Source organism: Panthera tigris, chromosome C2 (genome assembly GCF_018350195.1).
Source record: "Panthera tigris isolate Pti1 chromosome C2, P.tigris_Pti1_mat1.1, whole genome shotgun sequence".
Classification (NCBI taxonomy): Eukaryota; Metazoa; Chordata; class Mammalia; order Carnivora; family Felidae; genus Panthera; species Panthera tigris.
The window spans coordinates 81,560,296-81,587,063 of NC_056668.1; the positions used below are offsets into that span (position 1 = coordinate 81,560,296).

Here is a 26,768-nt window from a genome sequence, read left to right on the forward strand (position 1 = left end):
AAAAAAATAAGGTAAAAATAATGAAAAAAGTGTCAATGACCTGTGGAACATTACACTAACATACATGTAATTACAGGTTGAGAAAAAGAGATCTTGGGGCAGAAAACATATTCAAAGAAATAGCAGCCAACTGTTTTCCAAATCTGATGAAAATCATAAACATACAGATCCAATATATTTAATGAACACCAAGAAAGAACACAAAACCACACCTAGTCATACCACTGATGAAAACAAAAGACAAAGCAAAAAATACAAAAGATACAAAAGATGGGGAAAAAGATGCATTATAAACACACAAGGTGTTATTGGTTGGCTTCCCTGGAAAAAAGACTCTGAAGTGGAGATCTGTGTGCCAGAACTTACTGGTGGGTAAGTTCTTACTTACTTGGAATGGAAACCTACGGAGAAGTAAAGGAAACAGAACTAGGCATAGGGAGAAGTTCTATTGCGATGCGATTACCACAGAGGCCCTCAGGTGATCCCAAGGAGAGCTCTGGAGCTAAGATGGCCTTGAAGAACTATCCTGCATTAATTAATTAAGGGGGTTCTGCCCTTTTTAAGTCTTCAATGACTAGTCATCAGATGCTGGCTGCTCTCAGGCAGAGAGGCTGTCATTGTTGGCAAGGTAGATGTCTTTAGCTGAGGACATTCCTAGAGAAGGAAGAGCTGATAGCTATCAGTTGCTAAAACTCCCAGCAGCGAAGGGAAGGAGAACTTCTCATTCTCCTGAAAGATGGGAAAAGAAGGTGTCATTGCAACCAAAAGAAGATAACAGTAAGAATTACCGCCAATGACTTATTAGAAACAATGCAAATCATGAGACAGTGGAACAGCATTTTAACATGAGCTGAAAGAAAAAAATATACAATGTGATCATCATGGACATTTTTCAAGTAACAATCAATAAAAACTTCTCGAGGAGGAAAGTCCTTACAGATCCCTTTGTGGGATGAACTTGCACTTTGGCTCAGGAGATTCTTGGGTCCTATAGTGCCTGTCCAGGACTCCTAGGGGCCTGTGAGTAAACTGTGCCAGACATTTACTCCCAGCACACAGGCCTCTGCACATGCTCTTCTCAGTAAGTTTCATGGCAACCACTGTAGTCCTTACCAAATATTTCTGACACGACAGTGTAAATTGTAAGGAATCACTATCCTGAGTACATATAAAACATTTTCCCTGGGAATCAAGGTGAATGTGAGGGGCAAAAATTGAGGCAATGCAAATGTGGGTTTCACTGTAATGTTACAGGAATGCTGTGAAGATTTTCCAATTTCAATAAAATGTGTTTTAGGTATTGGATATTTCACAAAGTTTCATTCAAGATTCCTCCTCCCCAAATACATTAAGCTATTACTGAATTCTACTCAGATATATTTTCATTATTTTTTTGACACCTTCAACTGTTCATTTTTGTCCTTTTCTGCTGTGTGCATATTGAAAGCTGCCTAAAGCAGCAGAGGAGCCAGGTGAGGTATAACATTTACGAAAAACAACAAATCACAAGTTAGAAACTTAGTCCAGACACCAAACCTGTAATAGAAGAAAGTGCACGCCAAGTGCCAAATGAAGAACGGGCAATGACTGCTGCAAGAATTCAGAGTAGGAGGGGATCGGTTCAAAGCCATTTAATTCACGACTCTGAAATGCAAGTGGCCTGAGACTTCCCTAGTCTACGCACTCCACCACTATGCCAGGTGCTTAGTTCAGATCTTGACCTCTCTCTTCAAACCTCCAACATTTCTCACCCCCCCTCTACATTCTCAATTATTTCCACAGATTTCTATTCTCTCAGTGAACTAGAAAACAAGGATGAAGAGAACCTCCAAGAGTGTTCACCACCACACCCACCAGGCTGCGTGCCCATGCACAGTGGCCCATTATTCCTGGGACACACCAGGAATTCTCCTGCTTCAAGACCTCTGCATTTGCTGTTCCTTCTGCTTGGAATGCTCTTTCCTCTCATGTTCACATCGACTGTAACTTCACAGTTTTTAGACAGAAAATATGACCTATCAACATTCCATGACCACTCTGTATAAAACAGCAATATCCTTTTCATCTCCCTCATCATGCTTTTCTTCCATAGCCTTATCAAAATCTGAGATACCTTCATATCTTCATATCATATCATATCATATCATATCATATCATATCATATCATATCATATCATATCATATCTTCATTTGTTTAATATCTACCCCCTGCCACCAGAATGGGAGCTCTGTGAAGGCAGAGACTGGTCTTGTTTCCTACAGGATCCCTGGCACTTAGACCCATGCTTGCTACATAGTAAGTGCCCAATACATATTTTTTGGTTTTTTGTTTTGCTTTTTTAGAGAGGGAGAGAGAGAGAGAGCTGGAACATGAGCGGGAGCAGGGGAGAGGGGCAGAGAGAAAGAATCTTAAGCAGGCTCCATGCTCAGCAGAGAGCCCAACACAGGGCTTGAACCCACAACCCTGGGATCATGACCTAAGTTGAAATGAAGAGTTGGGTGCTCAACTGATTGGGCACCCCCAATACATATTTTTTGAATGAATGAAGCAGAACTTGAACTGGAGGCTAAAAACAAAGTATTACCTAAGAGGGGAGAGAAGGAAGGACATACCAGATTATGAAAAGGCAAGGAAGAGTAGATATATGGACATGGTATTGGTTATGTTTAGGAAACCATGAGAAATTTCCTTTGATTAAAGAAGAAAGAAAAGAAGATTAAGATATGTGGGCTGGTGTTGCATCAAAAGCTGACGCTGTCAATCTAAATCAATTTAGACTTAACTTTGTTAGCGATGGGGCACCACTGAAGTTTTCCAAGCATTAAAAGAGGTGGAGAATGAACTGGAGCCCCAGAAGACAGAGACTGTGGGGTAGATGAAGACTTTTGGAACAGTGGAGGTACACACTGACTGGGGATGAAGACACTGTGGAGGTAACTGGGAAGCATAGAAAGCCTCTGGGAGCTCAGTGAATGCAGACAGAGGGCACTGTAACTGGAGAATTTCTTTCTTCCAAGGAATGCAAAGACATTTCTGTATAATTTTATTTTATATTGCTATGAAGTTGCCAGAGACAGACATGGACTGTCCCATTTAGTGCCATATAAACTGAGTCAATAAATGAAAAAGTGATGTGACTTAAGCATATAGAAAGGAGTCTCTCCTTTTAAAAATATGCTGTATCTGAAATAATATCTACCATTAGTAGATATTTCACTACAAAACAGGGAGCTATGGCTTATTTATGGCACAGGGGAAGAGCCAATGTAATTGCAACTAGAATGCCCCTAGAATAAGTGCAGAAAACAACAAAACACAAAAGACCCAGGGCAGTGGCTTTTGATAGAACAGACTGTAGTAAGGACCAGCTTACATTTCATCTGCATCTTTTCCTTTCCTTCTACTTTAACCAACGATTTCTCACTGTTTCTTAAACATACTCAACCCGTGTTCTGATATTACATGAAAGGAGTATAAGCTCTCAGGGATGGCACATTCATTGATTCGGAACAGCAGTCCAGACAGAAAGCTATATTCTATGGTAACAGTCTATCGGACACTCAAGAACAACACATACATTAGAGCAGCTCAAACTCTGCAAAGCTCTGCTGTCTGGATTCTATGACCTTTACAAATGGATGATCATTCAGCACAGTGCAATTAAGAATGGCCTACTGAGTTGTTTTAATGCAAGATAATAGGCTGTTAGTTGCTCTGTCAAATATACTGAAGAGAAAAAAAGACACCTGCCACGTATTGTAGGAAATTCCTAAAAGCTTCATCTGGAAACACTGTTGGAAGGGAAAGGCCCATTTGTAACTCGATCAATACTCTTAACTTCAGTAGGGTCCAAAATTCCAAGGAGATGGTGGACATGATGACATTATTTCTTTTGATAAGGGAGTTCACTTCCATACACTGAGAGGGTACAAAGATGGAGTAAAGAACCACCATTGGCCCTGACACAGTCTCAAATACAATCCCATTGGGAGAAAAGAAACTCTTATGATCTGACTCCATTCAGTGAAAACAATCTTGTCAACTGTTCATGATGGAGTGTCATATTAGAAGCAGAAAAATCACACCCATTAACTCTTAATTAACATAGCATGGTGACTAATAAATAATACTATCTAGGTCTCTACCCTTGGCTTTGTTTTATACAAATATTTTATCAGTGACATGGAATGAAAACACGTGATCCCCAAAGGGATAAACTGAAACAATAAGAGTCTTGCACTTGGCTCTACAAACCAACAGGAGTTACATAGGATGGGATCAGTACCATGTGTGAACAGATTCAGGAGTTTGCGATCAATATAATGGCTGCTAAAAAAGCTAATATGCTTCTGGTTTCATTCATAGAGCCTAGAATGAGGAAAGTGATGATCTCATTCTGCTCTAAATTGACCTCCTGAAGCACGTTGGTGATGGCTGGAGATGAGGTATGACAGGGTAGAGGTGAGTAAGGAACAGAACTATGAATGTTGTGCCTTGACAGGAGAAGACTAGGGGTTGGGGAGTCATGATTTCAATTACATAAAGCACTGGGATGGTTGCTATCTAAAAAAGGACTTAGACATCTTTTTGATGGCTTCTAGAGGCAGGGCCAGGATCAAAGGGTAGCAAGGTGTCACCCAGAATAAGGAAGAACTTTCAAAGATGGAACGTCCTGCCTTAGGATGTGGTTTTCTTTTTCTTCTTTTTTTTTCAAGTTTGTTTGTTTGTTTGTTTATTTAGAGCAGAGGAGGAGCAGAGAGAGAGAGGGAGAGAGAGAACCCAAGCAGGCTCCATTCTGGCAGAGCCAGACATGGGGCTCATTCTTATAAACGGCATGATCATGACTTGAGCCGCAATCAAGAGTCTAATGCTTAACTGACTGAGCCACCCAGGTGGCCCAGGAGGTGGTTTTCAATCAGATGCAGGACACTGCTTGCTAGAAATGGATGAAGAAAGAGATCAACTCCTACTAGCATGGCAGTATGAGATACTCTGATGACCTTTTCAGCACTGGCGCTAGCTAGCTACTGTCTGTCTGTCTGTCTGTCTGTCTGTCTGTCTATCTATCTATCCATCCACCCATCCGTCCATCCATCCCAAATCAACCATTTATAGACCTTGGAAATTGTCCTAGGGGCAAATAGCAAATGAAGAAATAACTCCTTCAAAAAAAAAAATCTATGTAAATTCAGTAAGAAAGTGGAGTGTGTGGTTTCTGAAACAAGACCTCTCCCTCCTCCCACCTCAGCTTAATGAGGTAGAGACTCTACTGCAGAGTGTTGCAGTCAAGAACACAGGCTCCTTCTCTCCCAAGCTCCTAGCTGGACGGCTTTGGACTTTAGCACTTCTCATCCTGCCTTTAGCTACATGCTGCTGAGACCAATTAGGCAAGCATAGTCAAGGAGTGTTGGGGCTCCATTTTCCCACCCACACTCCACTCACAGAATACAGGCTTTATCCTGGGTGCTGTCCACTGAAAATACTGGCTCTCTGATCAGCCCTGCTCCAGTCTGTGAGGCAGTGGTTCCATGACAGGAAAGGCAAGCCAAGCAGACCTCAGGCTTTTCCCCCTTGCAACAAGAATATAAATCCCACAGTGGGCATGCCATTCAGAGAGAATCTTGCCATTGTACCTACTTCCAGAAACAGAGTCCTGGTTCACAGATTATTCCTTGGGGAAGAAGCACGCAGTACAACAGGTCCTAAACTCTTCTCAAAGGAACTGACTTGGTTTTCAACTGTGTGGAGAAGTTCAAACCTAAGTGTATCATAAGAACAGTGGAGGGTGTGGTGAAAGGCAACTGGGAGGAGATTCATGGATTTAATGTAGACACAACCTAGACTAGATGAGCTACTCTGTAGAAGAGAACTGACAGAAATGATAGCTGGGAGGAGCCCTAACAAGGTCAAAACAAGTATCAAAAACAGACCTCAGAAACCATTCCTTTTCAAAGGAGTCACAATTTCACTGGATGACTGTGTAGAGCAATTTTTGCAGCCAGGACATTGTTGAAAACAACAGAGCAATCAGTGGAGTTTAATGGCTGGGTGTGGTCAAGGAAAAAGAGAAAGAGAGCCCTACCAATACCACTGCCATCCCCCCAGCGACTTTGGGTCAACCCAAGGCCATACCTCCTAAGGAGCAATATGAGAGGCTTAACACTTGGGGATGAGTAGAGGCACAGACTTCACTAAAATAACCTAGCCAGTCACTAAAAGTAATAGTTTGGGCTGCAGCAGTCTGGAGTGGAGTGGAGCAAATAAGAATAATTCCACGAGTGGGGGAATGAATGCAGAGTTTCTAACCAGAAATTACAGTTTCTAACCAGAAATTACAAAGCATGTAAAGAAATAGGAAAGTACGATCACATACTAGGGGAAAAAAGGCAAACAAACATAACCTGCCTGAGAGAGTAGCCAGATGTTACATTTAACATAAAGACTTCAAACCAACCATTATAAATATACTTGCAGAACCAAAGGAAAGCATGATTTTAAAAGTAAAGTATGATGCCAATGTTGCACCAAATACTGAGTGCCAATAAAGAAACAAACTACAAAAAAGGATCAAGTGAAACTTCTGGAGCTGAAAAATAACTAAAATAAATTCAGGAGAGGGGCTCAACAGTAGATCTGAACTGGCAGAAGAAATAATTAATGAACTTGAAGATAAATCAATAGAGTGTATGCAAGGGGCACCTGGGTGGTTAAGTATCCGACTCTTGATTTTGGCTCAGATCTCATACTTTGTGAGTTCAAGCCCCACATCGGGCTCTGAGATAATGGTGCAGAGCCTGCTTGGGATTCTCTCTCTCTCTCTCTCTCTCTCTCTCTCTCTCTCTCTCTCTCAGTTCCTCCCCCGCTTATGCTCTCTCTCTCAAAATAAATAAATAAACTTCAAAAAAAAACCCACAGAAAAAACAGAGTATGAAAGCTAAAGAACACAATGAAACAACGAAACTGGACGGAGAAATTCAGGACACCATCAGTACAACAACAAATATGTAATGGAAGAACAAAATGAGAGGACAGAAAAGGGAAAAGAAAAAATATTTGAAGAAATTATGGTTGAAGAGTCCCAAATTTACTGAAAAACAGTAACCTACCCACCCAGGAAGCTTAACAAACTCCAAGCAGGATAAGGGCAAAGAGATCCATAAATACCTCACAGTAAAAATGCCACGAGTCAAAGTCCTGGAAAAAAGCTTGAAGAGAAAAAAGACTAATCGTTTACAAGGGAACCCCAGTAAGATTAATAGCTGAATTCTCAGCAGAAACAATAGAGGCCAGAAGACAATGGGATAACACAGTCAAAGTGCTACAAGAAAAAACCTGTCTATCAATAATCCTATATCCAGTAAAGCTATCTTTCAAATATGAAGATGAAATAAACACTTAACCAAGTGAACAAAAACTGAGAGAATTTGTTGCTAACAGACTCACCTTATAAAAAAATACTAATGTAAATTCACCAGTCACTGTTCACAGGGTCACTAGTGGAAAGCAATTCAAATCCACATAAGAAAATACAAAAGAGAACTGGTAAATATAATTATGTAATTTTAATATACAGTACAAATAAGTGTATTTCTTCCTTCTCAAAACTGATTTTATAAGGCAATTATATAATAATACAATTGCATACATTGTACAATGTAATGTTGGCCTATAACATGCAGAAATGCAATGCATGTGACGCATAATATGTTTGCACAAAGGAGATGAGTAGGGGCAAATGCTTTACTGGGTTAAGAAAATGGCTACAGACTATAAAGCAGTAATTATCACAATGTGTTATTTGGTTTGTAACATTAATACATGTATTACGTATAAAAAATATCACAGAATGCAGGAAAAGGCAATAGAGCTAAATAGGAGTAACAATTCTCTCTATATAACTGGAATTAAGCTAGTTTAGACCAGAAGCTGAATCAGAAGAGTTAAGCTGTATAGGGTAAACCCTAGAGCACCACTATAACAAATAAGCAAAAACCAGAAAAAAAAAAAAACCCTCAAAAACATTTAAAGATCTCACCAAAGAAGATATAGAGATGGCAAATAAGTGTATGAAAAAATACTCAACATCATATGTCATTAGGTAAATGCAGATTCAAACGAGACACCGCTTCACACCAATAGGAATGGCTAAAATCCAAAACACTGACAACACCAAACACTGGCAAGGATGTAGGGTAATAGAAACTCACATTCACTGTGTGGGAATGCAAAAATAGTGCAGCCACTCTGGAAGATGGTTTGGCAGCTTCTCAGAAAACTGAACATTCTTAACCATACAATCTAGCAGTTGCTCCTTGGTATCTACCCAAATGGGCTGAAAACTTATGTGCACACAAACCCCTGTACACATGGATGTTTATAGTAGCTTTTTGACAACTGCTAAAACCTGGAAGCAACCAAGATGTCCTTGAGGAGGTGAATGGATGAATGACAAACTGTGGTATATCCAGACGATGGAATATTATTCAACGCTAAAAAGAAATGAGACATCAAGACACAAGAAGACATGGAGGAACCTTAAATGGGTATCACTGAAGTAAGAGAACCAATGTGAAAAGGCTACATACTGTGCAACTATATGGCACTCTGGAAAAGGCAATACTAGGGAGACAGTATAAAAAAGATTAGCAGTTGCCGGGAAGTCTGGGTGGTGGGAGGGAAGGATGAATAAGTGGAGCACGGGATTTCTGGGGTAGTCTAACTATCCTGCAAGATGCTGTAATGGTGGCTACGTTTCAGTCTACATTTGTCAGAACCCACAGAATGTACAACACAAGGGGTGAACTCTAATACAGACCATGGACTTTCATTAATAATAATGTAGCTATGTTAGCTCATCAATTATAATAAATGTACCAGGGGAATGCAAGATGTTAATGACAGGGTAAAGTGGAGGGGAAATTTATGGCAACTCTGTACTCTCTGCTCAATTTTTCTATAAATCTAAAATTGCTCTGAAAAATAGCCCATTAATTTAGGAAATCGTTAAAGAAATCCAAATGCTACATTAGAAAATATTCACTTAATACAAAAGAAATGGGTGAGGCATTGATGTGCATACTGGGTAAGATCTCTGAGATCCTTTGAAACCCTCAGCTAGTCTTACTTTTTAGGCCAGAAGATGTGCATAATTATCAGCAAGACAGTACCAGAAACAAATCGTCCCCAGTGTCCCTCTCTGTAACTATTTACAGCTGACATTCTCTCCCTCTACAGGAGGACTCGTGAGCAGGTTTCAGAAAGGCCCAGGCCATGGACTGCGGATCATAACCATGGAGAAGAATAAGAAAAGAACATGGCAGCAGCAGGAAGGCCCAGGACTGTGTTAAACTTCACGTGAGCCCACAGTTCCTGGAAAACAGCTACAGTTAAGGAAATCATCATACCCTGTTCTGGGAAAGAGCTTACTGCAAAGAGCCCTCCTTTGCCCTAAGTCTGAGACAAAATCCACCATGCTACCAAGTTCATCTATGACAAAGCCAGACACAGACCCACCAAATTTCCATTCTTTACCTCCTAAAAGACTAATGGAACTGTTTGTCCCGATTCAGGGAACAAAATGTTAACTGATGACCAAGCTTTAGTTAAGCTTCTTTCCTTCCCCAAGCCTTTGACACACCCTCAACCTGAGCCAGCCTACAACCCCTCAATGGTTCCTTCTGAGAATAGGCTGACTGTAAGGAAACATTTCTAGTTAACTATCTGATTCTACCACCGACTCCCTCATATCTGATTCTTTCTAGCCCTGTTTACTAGCCCCTGTAAATAAATTCCTTTCTGCCTTTCTTTCTTTCTTTTTTTTCTTTAAGTAATCTCTATGCCCAACGTGGGGTGGGGCTCAAACTCACGACCTCAAGATCAAGAGTCGCATGCTCTACCAAATGAGCCAGCCAAGCACCCCTGCCTGATTTTTTGACACGCTTGTAATCTTAAGGTCGGACTAGTCTCCTAATGGCAAAAGCCCCTCCTTTTACTGCAATGATTCTTTTTAATAAAGTCTCCCCTGACTAAAGTCAACATTTTTGTTTTTGTTATTTTTTTAATAGACAATATACTCTATTAGCTCAGGCTAGATGTTAGGGTCCAGCTGAAATCACCCAGCACATCAATGAAAATGTCACTTGAGTTTTATGCAACTGTAGGCTCAGAAAAGCAGCCCAACTTCTCACCCATGGCAGGAAAAGCTCTGCAGGAGTTCTGAGTGGCAGACATCCTGCCAAGGATCAAACACCTCCACTAACAGATAACGAATGTGCCATCTCAGAAGGTAACTTCGTCCCCTATTAGAAAATTCTCATAATTAAGCTGACATTTCCATCTCCGTGGCTGTGACCCACAGGCACCAGTTCTGTCCTCTGAACTACACAGAATTCCTATGTTTCCTTTTAAATCTTTCCACTGTCTGAAGGCAGCTGCACCTCATCTACTTCACATCGGCATAACAAGGCACCTGGCCCATAGAGACTGTCCACCCTGTCTACGCCAAAAAAAAAAAAAAAAAGACCAAATCTTGTCCTCAGTTTGCTTATTTTAAAGAAATTTTTAAAATGTTTTTTAAAGCTTATGTATTTATTTTGAGTGAGTGAGAGAGAGAGAGAGGCAGAGAGAAAAGGAGAGAGACAATCCCACGTAGGCTCTGCGCTGTCAGTGTTGACCCTGACGTGGTGCTCGAACCCATGAACCATGAGATCGTGACCTGAGCCCAAATCAAGATTTGGATGGTCAACCAACTGAGCCACCCAAGGCACCCCCTTTTAAAAATCAGCAGAGGCATGGAAGTCACATTTGGATATTAAGTTCTACTAAGAAAAATTAGGAAAGAGGCAGCACACATCCAGCAAGGGCTATCTATCACTATTTGTTCAGGAGGGTCCAGTCAGCTGAGACATTGCAGCCAGCTTTTCCTGTTGTTATGGAAACAGTGGCTCTGTGAGAGGCTTTTTCCCTTAAAAATAACCCCTCAGTCTCCCCCCTCCAATGATTCAATAAAAATCATGAGTGAGTATAGTCGTCCACATTCCTGACATGAGTGGCAAGACTGGGAACAGACTATAAAAATTTTAGCCCACCAGAACACTTGGACAAAACAAACAAAACAAAACAAAAAAACTGCTCCAAATCCTTATAATACACTTGAATACTTGAGAAACTGCTAATCAATTTCTAGGAGGCTTGGCTATTAAATCCAACAGTTTAGCACTATTAACTTGTAAATGTGTTGACAGAAAGAACTACATTTCACTGACTTTTGTCCTTCCAAGACCAGGCATCTTGAGGCATGTTGAATACTGACTAAATTTACCCAGGCCTATCAGAAAGGCCTTCCACTCTGCCACTCCCAGTACCTTGTTCCTAACTGGAGTAAGTCACTCTGGAGACACCATCAACTGTGGACTCTTCCAGTGGGTTCCACCAGCCTGAGGATACTCTTTAGCCAGAGCTCCTGGTCCCTCAGACTTCTGCAAACACACCAGCAGAGACAGCTCATCTCAAACAGGAGATGGCTCAGGGAATATAACCATGCTTTTGTGATTGAGATGTAAGACAAAATTGCTTTCTCTGGTTATTGCGCATGTAATAATCCCAACCTTGCTACACAAATTCCTAGTTGGTGTTTCTTTAATACTCAAGAAAAGATACATCAAAGCTGAGTGGTTTTTGATGCTGCCTTCAACTAACTCTCTAAACTCATTTATCACCTCAAACATTCTCAACACCTCCAATTTTAATCTCTTCTAGTGAGTTAATTGCAAGGGACTTTTACAGTAATTTTTATCTTAGGAAAATGCTGCCTGGTCTTTAAATTTCTGGCCATCCATGATCAAACACTGAAAAAGTCCTAGGGAAGCATGTGTATCCAACTTCATTGAGGTTATCAGACCTTCTTAGGAAGAAATTTTATATACATAAGATAGATATTACACACAAATCTTATATGCCATATACATATGCATTTCTAAAAAATATCTAAAATGCAAAACGCTCATGTTGCAAACAGATGTTATGTACATATATGCATGGAATTTGCAGATTCTGACATGTGGCAGCAGAGTGAAGAGTGACTCCTACATGAGACACCGACCTCAGGAAGTTCAGCAGAACCCTACAGAACATCCCTCTATTTCCTCAGCACTTGAATCCAGCTCTTGACAGAGCCAATATTGACAACACAGTCACAAACACTCTCTTCAGTTATTGGTCAACAGAGGCTCTTTGGCTCAAATCAAGAATATTATTGATCCTTTGTGTTTCTTACACATGTCACTTTTGGCAGTCAACTGCTCAACAGACACTGCTGGTGCCTCCATCTGCCAATGCCACTTTGACAATGTAGCTCCAGGATGATAACCAGAATATACATGTAGGTGTACATATATATGCACACACAAACAAAAATACATACACAACTAGGGAAGTACCGATTAGGTATTCAGTTGCACAGTGTGCTCACTCAAATGCTGCCGATACAGCTCAAACAGTAAGGGACTGACCATGCTGGGAATATAAGCCTGGCACAGCAGTGATGATTCATTTGTTCGTTCTCTATTTATTCAGGCCCAGAAACTTCTTTTCCCCTCACTTCCCGTATATGGAATCTCTTTCATGTACCTCTCATTCACTCAACAACTACTGATTGACGACTTCACTCTACACTAAGGGATTCAACAGCAAGCAAGACCGACGTAGTTCCTGCCCTCATGAGGCATACAGTCTCCAATGGGGGATACATATAGATAAGGAGGCAATTTCAACATAGCCAGGTAAACATGTTGGTAGGTGGGGACCAGTTCAGGCACTATGAGAGAGAGCTCAATAAAGGAAAGACACCTAGCTCACACTTAAGGTGTCAGAAAGAGTTTTGGGGGGAAAAATACCTAAGACCTGAATCTATTTCGTCTCCTCATTCCATTAATACAGCACAGACTGAGGACCTTCTTTCTTGCCTGGACACGGTCTATTCTTCTGATCGATCTTTCTGCCTTTAATCTCACCTTTGACAGAAACCTTTATCTTCAAGATAAAAAGCGAGCTTCACACACTAGGGCTCTTTGTGATCTGGACTCCCACTTATTTCACCAGGCTTTTGCACGCTCCCATATTTAAGGCATACAGAACCATTTCTGAAGTGTCCTGTACTCACCCATGTCTACCCGAAATATCTCTTCCCTTGTGTTTCAAGGCTGATCAAGCTTTATCTTCTTTGGGAAACCTTCCCTGACCACTTATTCTGAGAGAGGCAACTGTTCTGATATGTATTTTAGTATTAATTCAGACATCATAAACAGTGTGATATTAAGTATGTGCTATTTTGTTTAGGGTTCAACTTAGGGACACTCAGTGGCCCCAACCTAGAATCCGTACTTCAGAGATTGCTAGCTAACATGAATTCCCAAAAGCATCTATTAAAAGTCCTTTAGCTGTCCATGGCTGTTCACCAACACCTAAGACTTTGCTCATTACCTCCAAACAAACAAACAAACAAACAAACAAACAAACCCAGAAATTTTTCTGTTGGTGAGATTAATGTCTTAGTAATCAGAATGATAACTATGAGAGATAGACTCTCATTGCTAAAATAAAAGGTATTCATATATATTTTTATGCACTGAATAAAATGTTTTAGAAATTGTCCCAATTCTTGAATGGAGAGTGAGTCTGTACCTGATCACTTAGGAATGCCACCGGGGGCCACCTGTGTCCAGTCATTCTAGGCTTTGGAAGTTTCTGTTTGTCTGATGCTGATTACAAGAGGATGAGAATCCTACTTCTGTAACATTGCTACACCTCTGACAGTGGTTAGACAGATAGCTAGGACATTCCCAAGTTTAAAATATAGGTTACAGGAACCAATTTCTAAATGAATATTTAATAAACATCTTTAAGTATGGCAGAATTTGCTTTCATTGTAATCTAGTAATAAAGCTCTAAGGGAGCAGCTAAGTATTTCTCAAACTTTTTCATTGGGATTTTTACATAAAGAGCATAAGAGCTGTAGTAAGTCCACCTAGTCATCCCCAACCAGCCTCTCCTCTCTGCTCTTTGTACCCTGCGCACCTTCCATGGCATGTGTCAAACTGTATGGTAATGTCTACCTTCCCCACTAAATGCTGAGGTCCTTAAGAACAAAGGCTATTTTTCATCTCTGTTGCCCCTTGCTTATTTATTAGCTCAGCATCTACATAAAGAAACACCTGTTGGATGGACAATAATACAAAGTAGCGTAACAGAGTGACAGGACATCTAACTAGGATTGGGGAATTTGTGTTTTAACACTAGTTTTAGCAATAGCTGAGTCCTTATGTCAATAATTTACCAGGTTAGGCACTTAAATAGTATCTCATTTAATCTTCAGGATCCTTCTGAGAGGTAGCACCATCATTTACAGCAAAGGAAGCAGAGAGACTGGCTAAGAAAGTTATTCAGATAAGTAAGAGGAAGAGTCAATATTTGAACCCAAATCATTTTTAACCTCTACTTTAGAAGTGTGTTCCATAGCTCACACTTGAAAACTTAGGTGAAAAAAATCTCCCTCTGGATTCCAATTTCCTCATCTGTTTACTGAATGACACCAGGCGTCTCCAGCCCTTTCCACTCCTCAGGTTACAGTGTGGCGGTTCCAGGCAGCAACAACCAAAGCCTCAATCTTGCCTGCCTTTGCTGTCCTGACAAAAATGGAAGAGATTTTCCTGTGCAGCATGTGACAGGGCTTTTCACCTAACATATCTTCTTTTCATTCTTTTTTTCTTTTAAAAACGTCTCAGGGGATTCTGCAGGCAGAGAAGAGGGATCCGTTTTTGGTACATTGCTTTGAAGCTAGAACCTGCTGTTAGTTAACAGAGCCAGCAAGTTGTTATTTTTGTTCTACAATTCTTCACTGACATGGATGCTGGCTGAAATTATAAAAAAGGGCAAGGAAAGAAAACCTACATCCAGGGACATTTCAATTGTCAGAAAAATAAAAGTGGTAAAAGGAAACAGTAAAAATGTCAGCTTGTTTACCACATTTCAACTGCACTCTTGCAGCTGTACACAGAAAAAGATTTTAAGCGGTTCTCTTGACATCATCTGAGAATTGCTCAACTGAAAGACTCACACCCTATCTGTGCTACAAATTTTATAGTCAGGGATTGAAGTGGCATACGTAAATACCACAAATATTTACTGAGCACCTTCTTATGTAGTACGTGCTGAAATGTTAACATCTCGGGCCAGTTTTCTATAGGCACAGCTATCTGGAGGGAAAGCACATCAGTAAGGAAAGAGTATCTTGAACCATCCTCCTTAGAATATCTTTCATATGCACCATTCAATGATCAGAATACTTGCCTGGTAAAGCAAATGGTAATTCTAGAACAATTAAAGTTCTTAGTTGCCAGGAGACTGATGCCAGGCCCAAATCCCCACTTGGCTTCTCGGGAAAAGCCAAGGAATTCTGGTGAAATGTCATTGAGGTATTTAATCAGAAAAAACTTTTGACAGCATTAAGATGATTAAAAATCAGTGTCATTTTGAGAAAACTGTTCAACAGAGAATAAACACACAGAAGGAGGAAGGTGGGTTTGTGCCTTTAAAACTCACTGTCTACAAATGAGCAAAGGAAAAAAAAAGACCAAGAAACAGACTCAACTATAGGCAACAAACTGATGGTTACCAGAGGGGAGGTGGGTGGGGTACGATGGGTGAAATGAGTGATGAGGGTTAAGGAGGGCACTTGTGATGAGCACTGGGTAGGGTATGGAATTGTTGAATCACTATATTGTACACCTGAAACTAATATAACACTGTATGTTAATTATACTGGAATCAAAATAAAAATTTAATAAATTAAAAAAAACCCTCACTTACCTTCTTAACAGCAGGATCCCCTTTGGATGGAGGACAAGGAGGAGACATTTTTACCTGGAAAAAAAAGGCAAACATTTTATTTTATTTAATGCTTATTTTTATTTTTGAGAGAAAGAGACAGAGAACGGGGGGTGGGGTGGGGGCAGTGAGAGAAGGAGACACAGAATTCGAAGCAGGCTCCAGGCTCTGAGCTGTCAGCACAGAGCCTGATGTGGGGCTCGAACTCATGAACCATGAGATCGCGACCTGAGCCAAAGTTGGATGCTTAACTGACTGAGCCACCCAGGCGCCCCAAAGGCAAATATTTTAATACACTTTTGGTTATAATCTAGTTTTATTTGACCCACACTCAAAACAACTAGAATTGGTATAACCGAGATAAAATAGAACTTTTCAGAGGAACAATGAAGAGATTTTTTTAAGCCCCTATGAAACTTTTCCAGAGATCAAAAGTCAGTAGTTAGCCAAGATTAAAATATGATTAGTGTAAGAAAAGTAGAACAGATGGTCCAGACTGGTTTTAACCAAATAGTGGGGAACCAAATAGACACAGATCTTTGTTGACAATGTTAACCAAGTGACACACTACGCAATAGTCAGCATTTCTTGCAGAGGCCAACTCAAAGTATTCTTTGTGATATAATAGCCCTTTTTAAGTAAAACAGGCACAAAAGAGTTTGATAAAATAGTGAAAGATTTAGAAGAAGTATCAGCCAAACCATAATAAAACAATGTTTAGCTCAAGGAAGAGAAGATTGATGGTATAGGGATATCTTGAAATATTTGAGGGTTGAAAGAGATTGTCAGATTAGAAAAATGAGCAAGACTCAACTACACGTTGCCTGCAAAACCCGTATTTTAAATATAAAGGCACAAATAGGTTACAAGCAAAGGGATTGCAAAGACAGCACTAGATTTCAGAGCAAAGACTATTACCATGGATAAAGAAGATCATTTCACAATAATAAAGGGGTCCAATTCATCAGGAAGACGTAACAATCCTAAATGTCCATGCATCTAATAGCTTAAAAATACATAAAATAAAAATTGATAGACTTGAAAGGAGAAAAAGATTTTATAGTTATAGATTTCCATACCCTTCTCTCTCAATATTACTAGAGAACAAATAGGCAGATAATTAGCAAGGATTTAGAAGATTTACATGATACAATCAACTAACTCAATCAGTTGGACATCAACAGAATACTCCACCTAGCAAAAGCAGAATATACATTCTTTTCAAGTGCATGCGGACCACTTACAAGCCACATACACTATTTTATACCAATAAAACAATTCTCAGCAAACGTAAACAGATCCAAGTGATACTAAAAAGTTTCTCTGATAACAATTTATCATGGAAATAATTTAGAATCAGTAACAGAAAGATCTCTAATAAAAATTCCCAAATATTTAGGAACTATTAACCAAATAACCAATGGGTCAAAGAAGAAATCAAAAGGAAATTAGATCCTAGAAACACCCAACCTAGCAAGAATGAATCATGAAGAAACAGAAAATCTGAACAGCCAATAACGAGTAAGGACACTGAATCCATAATCAAAACCTCCCAACAAAGAAAAGCCCAGGTCCAGATAAGTTCATTGATGAACTCTAACAAACATTCAAAGAATTAACACCAATCCTTCTAAAACTCTCCCAAAAAATTAAGGAGAAGGAAACACTTCCAACCTCATTTTAGGAGGTCAGCATTACCCTGATATTAAAGCCAGAAAAGGACACTACAAGAAAATTACAGGCCAATATCCCTGATAAACAAGGATGGAAAATCCTCAACAAAATACTAGCAAATTGAATTCAACAGTACATTAAAAGGACCATATACCACGATTAAGTGGGATATATCCCTGAGCTGCAAAGATGTTTTAACATATACAAATTAATAAAGGTGATATGTCACATTAACAGAATTAAGGGGAAAAAAACTCTGATCATCTCAATCGATGCAGAAAAATTCTTTGCCTTTTCATGATAAAAACACTCAATAAACTAGGATTAGAAGGAAACTACCTTCTTCTTACATAATACCTACCTTCTTACATAATAAAGGCCATGTATAAAAAAACCTCCACAACTAACATCACACTCAATGATGAAACATTAAAAGCTTTTCCTCTAAAATTACCAACAATGCCTGCTTTCACCACTTCTACTGAATATAGTATTGGAAATTCTTGCCAGAGCAATTGGGCAAGAAAAAGAAATAAAGGCCATTCACATTGGAAAGGGGAAAAGTAAAACTATTTCTATTTGCCGATGACATATTGTATATATAAAACTACAGAATCCACAAAAATATCAGTTAGAATAAACAAATAAAGGACACAAATCAGCATATAAAAATCAGTGTGTTTTTGATGAACAATCTGAAAATGAAATTAAGAAAACAATTTCACTTACCACAGCATCAAAAAGAATAAAATACTTAGGAATAAACTTAGCCAAGGAGGCAAAAGACTGGTACACTGAAAACTTTTTATAAACTGTTGCTGAAAAAAATTAAAGGAGACAAAGATAAAAAGAAAACATCCTGTATCCATGGACTGGAAGACTGAATTGTTAAGATGTCCATACTACTGAAAGCAATCTATAAATTCAAGGCAATTCTTATCAAAATCTCAGTGACATTATTATAGCAGGAATCTTGCACAGAGAGTCATGACACTGAAGCTTTTCTTCCCAGGAAGCAGCTTTATTCGTGCCGTCACTGCTCAGTTTGGTTCCTACCGAAGAACTGAGCCCCAAGCGCCACGTGGTGTAGTTTTTGTACACATTTTTTACTTCTTTGTCTCCCATATATGGTAACAGACAAACACGCAGTCTGATTAAGTGGTCTCATGTTACAAGGTCATGAGGGATGTTGTCACGTATGCTTATAGCCAGGTTGCCTTGAGGTTTTCTTTTCTTTTCTTTTTTTTTCTTAGTGAGGGGACCCTACCACAGCATAACAGAAATAGAAAAATGCATCCTAAAATTCACATGGAATCTCATGGGACTCTAAATAGCCAAAACAATCTTGAAAAAAACCCAAAGTTGGAGGTCTCATATTTCCTAGTTTCTAAATTTCTATAAAACTATAGAAATCAGAACTGTGCTACTGGGCTAAAGGCATACAGACCAATGGAATAATGAGACCAGAAATAAGTCTTCACAGATAAGGTCAAATGGTTTTTGACAAGGGTGCCAAGACCCACTCAAAAGGGGAAAACAACAGTCTTCTCAATAAATGGTACTGGAAAACCAGATATCCATATGCAAGAGAATCAAGTTAGACTTTTACCTTATACCACACATAAAAACTAATTCAAAGTGGATCAAAAAGACCTAAATACAAAAGCTAAAACTATAAAACTCTTATAGGAAAACACAGGGAAAATTTCATAACACTGGATTTAGCAATGATTTCTTAAAGATGACACCAAAGGTACAAACAACAATTAACAAAAAAGTAGACAACTGAACTGCATCAAAATTAAAAATTTTTGCATACCAAAGGACACTTACAGAGTAAAAAGGCAAGTCACTGAATGGAAGAAAATATTTGCAAATGCCACATGACAAATATCCAGAATAAGGGATTAATATCTTAAATGTACAGAGAATGCTTAAAATTCAATAACAAACCAAAATACCAGATCAAAAATGAGCAAAGCACTTGGACATTTCTCTAAAGACATACAGATAGCCAATAAGCACACGAAAAGATGCACAACATCATTAGTCATTCACAAAATGCAAATTAAAAATACAATGAGATATCATCACACACATACCGGAGCAGCTGAAACTAAAAAGACTGACTACACCAAGGATGTGGAAGAACTGGAACCCTCATGTAATGCTGGTAGGAGAGTTAGATGGTACAACCACTTTGGAAAGCAGTTTGGTAGCTTCTTAAGATGATCAACACACATTTGCCATATGGGTCAGTCATTCCATTCCAAACGTATTTACCCAAGAGAAATGAAAGTATATGTCCACACAAAGACTTGTACACAAGTTTTCAAAACAGCTTCATCTGTAACAGCCAGAAACTGGACAAATGCAAATATCAACAGGCGAAATCATCAATAAGTAATGGTATATCCTTAGAACAAATCACTACTCAGCAGTAAGAAGAAATGAACTCTTATAAAAATATGGATGAATCTTAATTATGCTAATTGAAAAAAGACCAAAAAAGTATACTTCCTTGATGGTTCCACTGATCTAAAATTCTAGAAAATGCAAAATAATCTACTGTAACAAAGCCAGTCGGTGCCTTCTAGGGAAGAGAATGGAAGAACTGAGTAAGCTTTTAGTAGTGAGAGGGTCACTCTCACTTTAGTAATGAGAGTAGTAACAGGTCTGCAAAATGACCTTGATTGTAGTGATGGATTCAAGGATATATATACATGCCATATTTGTACAATCTGTATGCGTGTATTTTATGTTAGTTATACTTTAATAAAGCATTTAAAGAAATTTATAGGATAAAGCTAAAACAGTGCTTAGAGGAAGAAATTTATAGCTTTTTATACTAACCTGGAGAATAAGAAAGGTTTAAAACGAAGGACCTATGCAAGCGAGAAAAAGAAAATCAAAGTAAAACCAAACTAAGTTGAGGGAAGGAAATAAGGAACAGAAATCAACGCAATTGAAATCAAACAAAATAACAGAGAAAATTAACAAAGCCAAAAGTTGGTTCGTTGAACGTATCAACAAGACTGATAAACTCTCAGATTGATCAAGAGAATATAAATCAACAATATCAGTAATGAAAGATATACTACTACATACTACAATACTTACACACATTTAAAAGAGGCTATTATGAAAAATTTTATGCCAATAAATTTGACAAATTAGAACGACACTTTCCTTGAAAAGCAACTCAATAAAATGGACCCAAGATGAAACAGGAAATATGAATAACCCTATATTTATTAAAGAATTAAATGTTATCTAATCTTCTCATAAGGAAAACTCCCAAGTCCACATGCTTTTAGCAGTGAATTCTAGCAAATATGAAGTACACAGAGACTAATCTGTACTGATATAAAATTAGAACATCAACTCGTTAGTTTACAAGGAAAAATATAATCCTTATTGCAAGTAGTTCAACAGACAGTAGATACGATCTGTCTAGGGTGATGCCACAGAGGTAGAAGTATTAGACAAGCAACTGGATTCAAGTTCTCCAGCCCCTTCAATTCTGATGGTCTACTTCTAAGAGTATACATGCTAAAGATACTTCCTATCACTGTGCCATCAGGCTATTCAAATAGGACCATACTGCAGCCTTGTTTTTTCTTTTTCTTTTCTTTCTTTCTTTTTTTTTTTTTTTTGCCTTTCCCCTTTGACTTTCAGAATAAGTTTAGAAAACATAACCTCAGCTCAGGGGTCAAAACGGCTGGCTGTTCAGACTTTCCTTTCAGTCTGGTCGTTCAGCAGGTCTGCAAAAATTAGACTTGACAGTCTTCGCTTTAACATACCATGACATTAATACTCTGGAATTCACTACAGATGTATGATATAGCTTGCTAAACGTTATCCAATTTTAACTACGGGTATGCTCTTTTTGAAAAGAGAGAAAATAGATTTTCAAAGCAAAGTAGGTATTTAAGCTTAAAAAAATGACCTCATGAAAGAATCTGCAGATTTTTAAAAACAAGCCAAGAACTAGATGTGATGCTGGACAATTTATCTGTGAAAGCTGTTCTCTGGAGATTAAGTTAGAGAGTGTTTGAAGTGGCAACAGAAATGGTTCAGCATTGCTCATGAAAGGTCTTATTTTTCATTTAACAGGATTCCTTCTGGAAATGCCTCAGGCAATGCAGCTTCAAAGAGACACTTTAAATCCAGGTGTGCAGACACCAGATCTGGGGATATGGACGATGTATTAAGCTATGGCCTTAGTAATGCTGAACTGTGGGGCACCTGGGTGGCTTAGTCAGTTGGGCATCCAACTGTGATCCAATCGTGATCGTGAGGTCACGATCTCACAGCTCGTGAGTTCGAGCCCCGCGTCGGGCTCTAGGCTGACAGCTCAGAGCCCGGAGACTGCTTGGGATTCTGTGTCTCCCTCTCTCTGCCTCCCCCCTGCTAGCACGCGCTCTCTCTCTCTCAAAAATAAACATTTAAAAAATTTTTTTTAAATGCTGAACTTTTTTGATTTTTGTTAAAATGATTTCTGACTTAGACAAGCAATCTGATCTGAAGTTTAATAGCAACATGAATACCTTCTTTATCACTTTGTTAAACAAGCCTTGGTTTTTCTGATTACTAAAGGAATACATGTTCACTAATAGAAGTTTAGAAAATAATAAAGAGCAAAACAAAGGAAATAAAAATCACAATCTAACCACACAGCAGCAACCACTATTAACATTTGGAATCACGCTGTTTTGTGATCTTTTCATGTTACATGTTGAAAGTGTCTATTTCACCATATCAGTATTCTTCTATGATTTTTCTATGAAGCAGTCCATTCACTGTATAGATATGCTGTGACTAACTTCACCGACTATTTGGAGGTTACTAGGACATGTGTTTTCAAAAATTTTTAATTAAGAAAATGTTGTCATAAACATCTTGACACATATTCCTGATGTGTTATTTCCATCGCATATATATTTACTAAGTCCCTGCTTCAAAGGGCATAGATGTTCAAAAACACATACTGCCGGTTTTTCTCCTGACAAGGAAGATGGATCCACAAACCTGCTTCCTAGAATTCTGAAATCCAAAGACTCTGAAACAAAAAAGATTTTTTTTTTTTTAAACTTTTGGCACTGACAGCAAAATTCAACCGGAAGTGAAGTAAGGCTATTTATAGTCTTTATTTTTCCCACATAAGTGTTTGATTATGGGATGCTGTCCTAGACTCTACTGGGAATGTTACATAATATACAATATATATACTGTATTACTTTTCTTTTAGCACTTCAAGGATGGCATTTTATTGTTTCTTTGTTTCTTGAGAAGTCAGCCATCAGAAACTTCTGCTTGCTCTCTAAACAACATTTTTTCCTATTTTGTTTAGAGCTAGGGCTGTTTGGCAGAAAGGCTGTTCAATATAGGTAACCCTTACCATTACTACAATTGGACCTTGTATTACATTTCTTTAAATACTCTTCCTGTATGATTCCTGCCTCTACTTTCTCCAGGACTTTAATTACAGGTGTTGTCTTTTGGTACCTGAAGTTGTTCCACAGTTCACCGCTGCTTTATTCATTTTTTCTCTTTGATTTGGGATATTTTCTGTTGCTATGTATTCAAGTTCACTAATCATTTCTTCTGCTATGTCCATTATGCTGTTAATCCCAATCAGTGTGCTCTGCAGCTCAGACACTGTAGTTTTAATCTCTAGATGTTCTATTGCCTCTTTATAATTTCCATAACTCTATTGAACAGGTCTAGTTTCTCCTCTAGCTTCCTGAACATATGGAATACAATTATAATAACTGTTTTAATGTTCTTATTTACCAATTCTATCATTTGTGCCATTTCTGGGTCTGTTTCAATGGACTGCTTTTTTTTTTTTTTTTTTTTTTAATTTTAGAGAGAGCTCACTCGCATCAGGAGGGGGAGAAGGGCAGGTGGAGAGACAGATCATCTTAAGCACGCACCACACTCAGCATGGAGCCCGATGCAGGACTTGATCCCATGACGCTGGGATCATGACCTGAGCAAAAATCAAGAGTAGGACACTCAACCAACTAAGCCATCCACGCGCCCTAAGGATTGCTTTTTTTTCCCCCCCAATATATGAAATTTATTGTCAAATTGGTTTCCATACAACACCCAGTGCTCATCCCAAAAGGTGCCCTCCTCAATACCCATCACCCACTCTCCCCTCCCTCTCACCCCCCATCAACCCTCAGTTTGTTCTCAGTTTTTAAGAGTCTCTTATGCTTTGGCTCTCTCCCACTCTAACCTCTTTTTTTTTCCTTCCTCTCCCCCATGGGTTTCTGTTAAGTTTCTTAGGATCCACATAAGAGTGAACACATATGGTATCTGTCTTTCTCTGTATGGCTTATTTCACTTAGCATCACACTCTCCAGTTCCATCCACGTTGCTACAAAGGGCCATATTTCATTCTTTCTCATTGCCACGTAGTACTCCATTGTGTATATAAACCACAATTTCTTTATCCGTTCATCAGTTGATGGACATTTAGGCTCTTTCCATAATTTGGCTATTGTTGAGAGTGCTGCTATAAACATTGGGGTACAAGTGCCCCTATGCATCAGTACTCCCGTATCCCTTGGGTAAATTCCTAGCAGTGCTATTGCTGGGTCATAGGGTAGGTCTATTTTTAATTTTCTGAGGAACCTCCACACTGCTTTCCAGAGTGGCTGCACCAGTTTGCATTCCCACCAACAGCGCAAGAGGGTTCCCGTTTCTCCACATCCTCTCCAGCATCTATAGTCTCCTGATTTGTTCATTTTGGCCACTCTGACTGGCATGAGGTGATATCTGAGTGTGGTTTTGATTTGTATTTTCCTGATGAGGAGTGACGTTGAGCATCTTTTCATGTGCCTGTTGGCCATTTGGATGTCTTCTTTAGAGAAGTGTCTATTCGTGTTTTCTGCCCATTTCTTCACTGGGTTATTTGTTTTTCGGGTGTGGAGTTTGGTGAGCTCTTTATAGATTTTGGATACTAGCCCTTTGTCCAATACGTCATTTGCAAATATCTTTTCCCATTCTGTTGGTTGCCTTTTAGTTTTGTTGGTTGTTTCCTTTGCTGTGCAGAAGATTTTTATCTTCATAAGGTCCCAGTAATTCATTTTTGCTTTTAATTCCCTTGCCTTTGGGGATGTGTCAAGTAAGAAATTGCTATGACTGAGGTCAGAGAGGTCTCTTCCTGCTTTCTCCTCTAGGGTTTTGATGGTTTCCTGTCTCACATTCAGGTCCTTTATCCATTTTGATTTATTTTTGTGCATGGTGTGAGAAAGTGGTCTAGTTTCATCCTTCTGCATGTTGCTGTCCAGTTCTCCCAGCACCATTTGTTAAAGAGACTGTCTTTTTTCCATTGGATGTTCTTTCCTGCTTTGTCAAAGATTAGTTGGCTATATGTTTGTGGGTCTAGTTCTGGGGTTTCTATTCTATTCCATTGGTCTATGTGTCTGTTTTTGTGCCAATACCATGGTGTCTTAATGATTACAGCTTTGTAGTAGAGGCTAAAGTCTGGGATTGTGATGCCTCCTGCTTTGGTCTTCTTCTTCAAAATCACTTTGGCTATTCGGGGCCTTTTGTGGTTCCATATGAATTTTAGGATTGCTTGTTCTAGCTTTGAGAAGAATGCTGGTGCAATTTTGATTGGGATTGCATTGAATGTGTAGACAGCTTTGGGTAGTATTGACATTAAGGATTGCTTTTTTTAAAGAAAAATTTTTAGAGCAGTTTCGGGTTTGCATCAAAATTGAGAGGAAGGTACAGAATAGCGCATACATCCCATGCTCCCACACCTGCACAGCCTTCCCCCTTCTCAACATCTTCCACCACAGCAGTTCATCTGTTACAACTGATGACACATTACACTGACACATCATTATCACCCATAGTGATATAAACCCAGTTTATATTAGGGTTCACATTTGGTGTTGTTGCCTTCTATGGGTTTAGACAAACGTGTAATGACATATGTCCACTACTGTAATATTGCACAGAGTATCTTCACTGCCCTAAAGTCTTCTGTGTTCCATTTATTCATCCCCCCTCCCAACTGGCCCCTGGCAGCCACTGATGTTTTTACTGCCTCCACAGCTTTGCCTTCTTCAGAATGTCATACAGTTGATTTTTTCCCTCCTCTTTATGACTTGCATTTTTCCTGCTTTCTTGCATACCTGGTAACTTTTGATCAAATGTCAGACATTGTGAATTTTACCTTGTTGGGTGAAATATTTTTGTAATCCCTACCATACTCTTGAACTTTGTTCTGGGATGTGGTTAAAATACTTGGAAATAATTTCGGGCACCTGTCTAGCCCAGCCAGAAGAGGATGTGACTTCACCTCGGGGTCGTGAGTTCGAGTCCCATGTTGAGTATACAGATTACTAAAAAAAACAAACCTAAAAAAAAAATAAATACTTGGAAATAATTTGATCTTTTTTAGGTTTTAAGTTTTGTGAGGTGGGATCAAAGCAGCCGTTAGTCTAGGGTTAACTTTTCCCTCAATATGATGGTCAAGACATGACTTAGTACTCAGTGCTGCCCTGTGAAGGATGCAGTGTTCCAGGCTGGCATTATTCCTGGCTGTATGTCAATCTGGGGGCACTGCTACCTCTAATCCTTTTGTGTGGTTCTTCTTCAGGCCTTGAGTGTTCTGCTTCCTCACACATGAGTGGACAATATTCAACTTAATACTGAAGGTTGTCTTATGCAGGTCTCTGGGGCTTTTTCCCTGTGCAGCTCTTTCCTGTTCATACTCTGTTCGGCAACCTCAAGCCACCTCGCCTTCTCTGGACTCCAGCTCTGCCTTCCCAACTCGGAGAGACCGGTGAGCTCTGCCTCGGTTTCCTCCTCCTTGTGCCATGGCTAACCTTTCTGCTAGCAGTATAGTAAGGATGATCCTAGGGCTTACGTTATTTGTTTCTCATCTCTCAGGGGCCACACTTCTTCACTGCTCAATGTCCAATGTCTTGAGAACCACTGTTTATAGATGTTGTCTATTTCCGCCCAAGAACTCCAAATGCATCCTGTCAGAAATTGAAGTCCCTATATTACCTTTTAAATAAAAAAACTTCTCAATTCTGAAACCTATCTTGTCAAAGGGATCTGGATAAGGGATTGTGCACTTGTACAAACATACCTTCCCACTACTAATGATTAAAAAGTGTCTGCCTCTTCACATCCTTAACAATATAAATGCATATCTATTTTGAAATGTGTGCCAGTT

General features: G+C 39.1%; 1 protein-coding gene across 8 annotated transcripts in view; it reads right to left on the bottom strand.

The window, feature by feature from the left end:
* VPS8 (VPS8 subunit of CORVET complex) overlaps positions 1 to 26,768 on the bottom strand; it is a 250,022-nt gene that overhangs the window by 21,491 nt on the left and 201,763 nt on the right. For all 8 annotated transcript variants that reach the window (XM_007083608.2, XM_042956666.1, XM_042956660.1 and 5 more), the window contains one exon: positions 15,866 to 15,919. In XM_007083608.2, the coding sequence (XP_007083670.1) occupies positions 15,866 to 15,919 (54 nt within the window). The remainder of the gene's footprint in view (positions 1 to 15,865; positions 15,920 to 26,768) is intronic.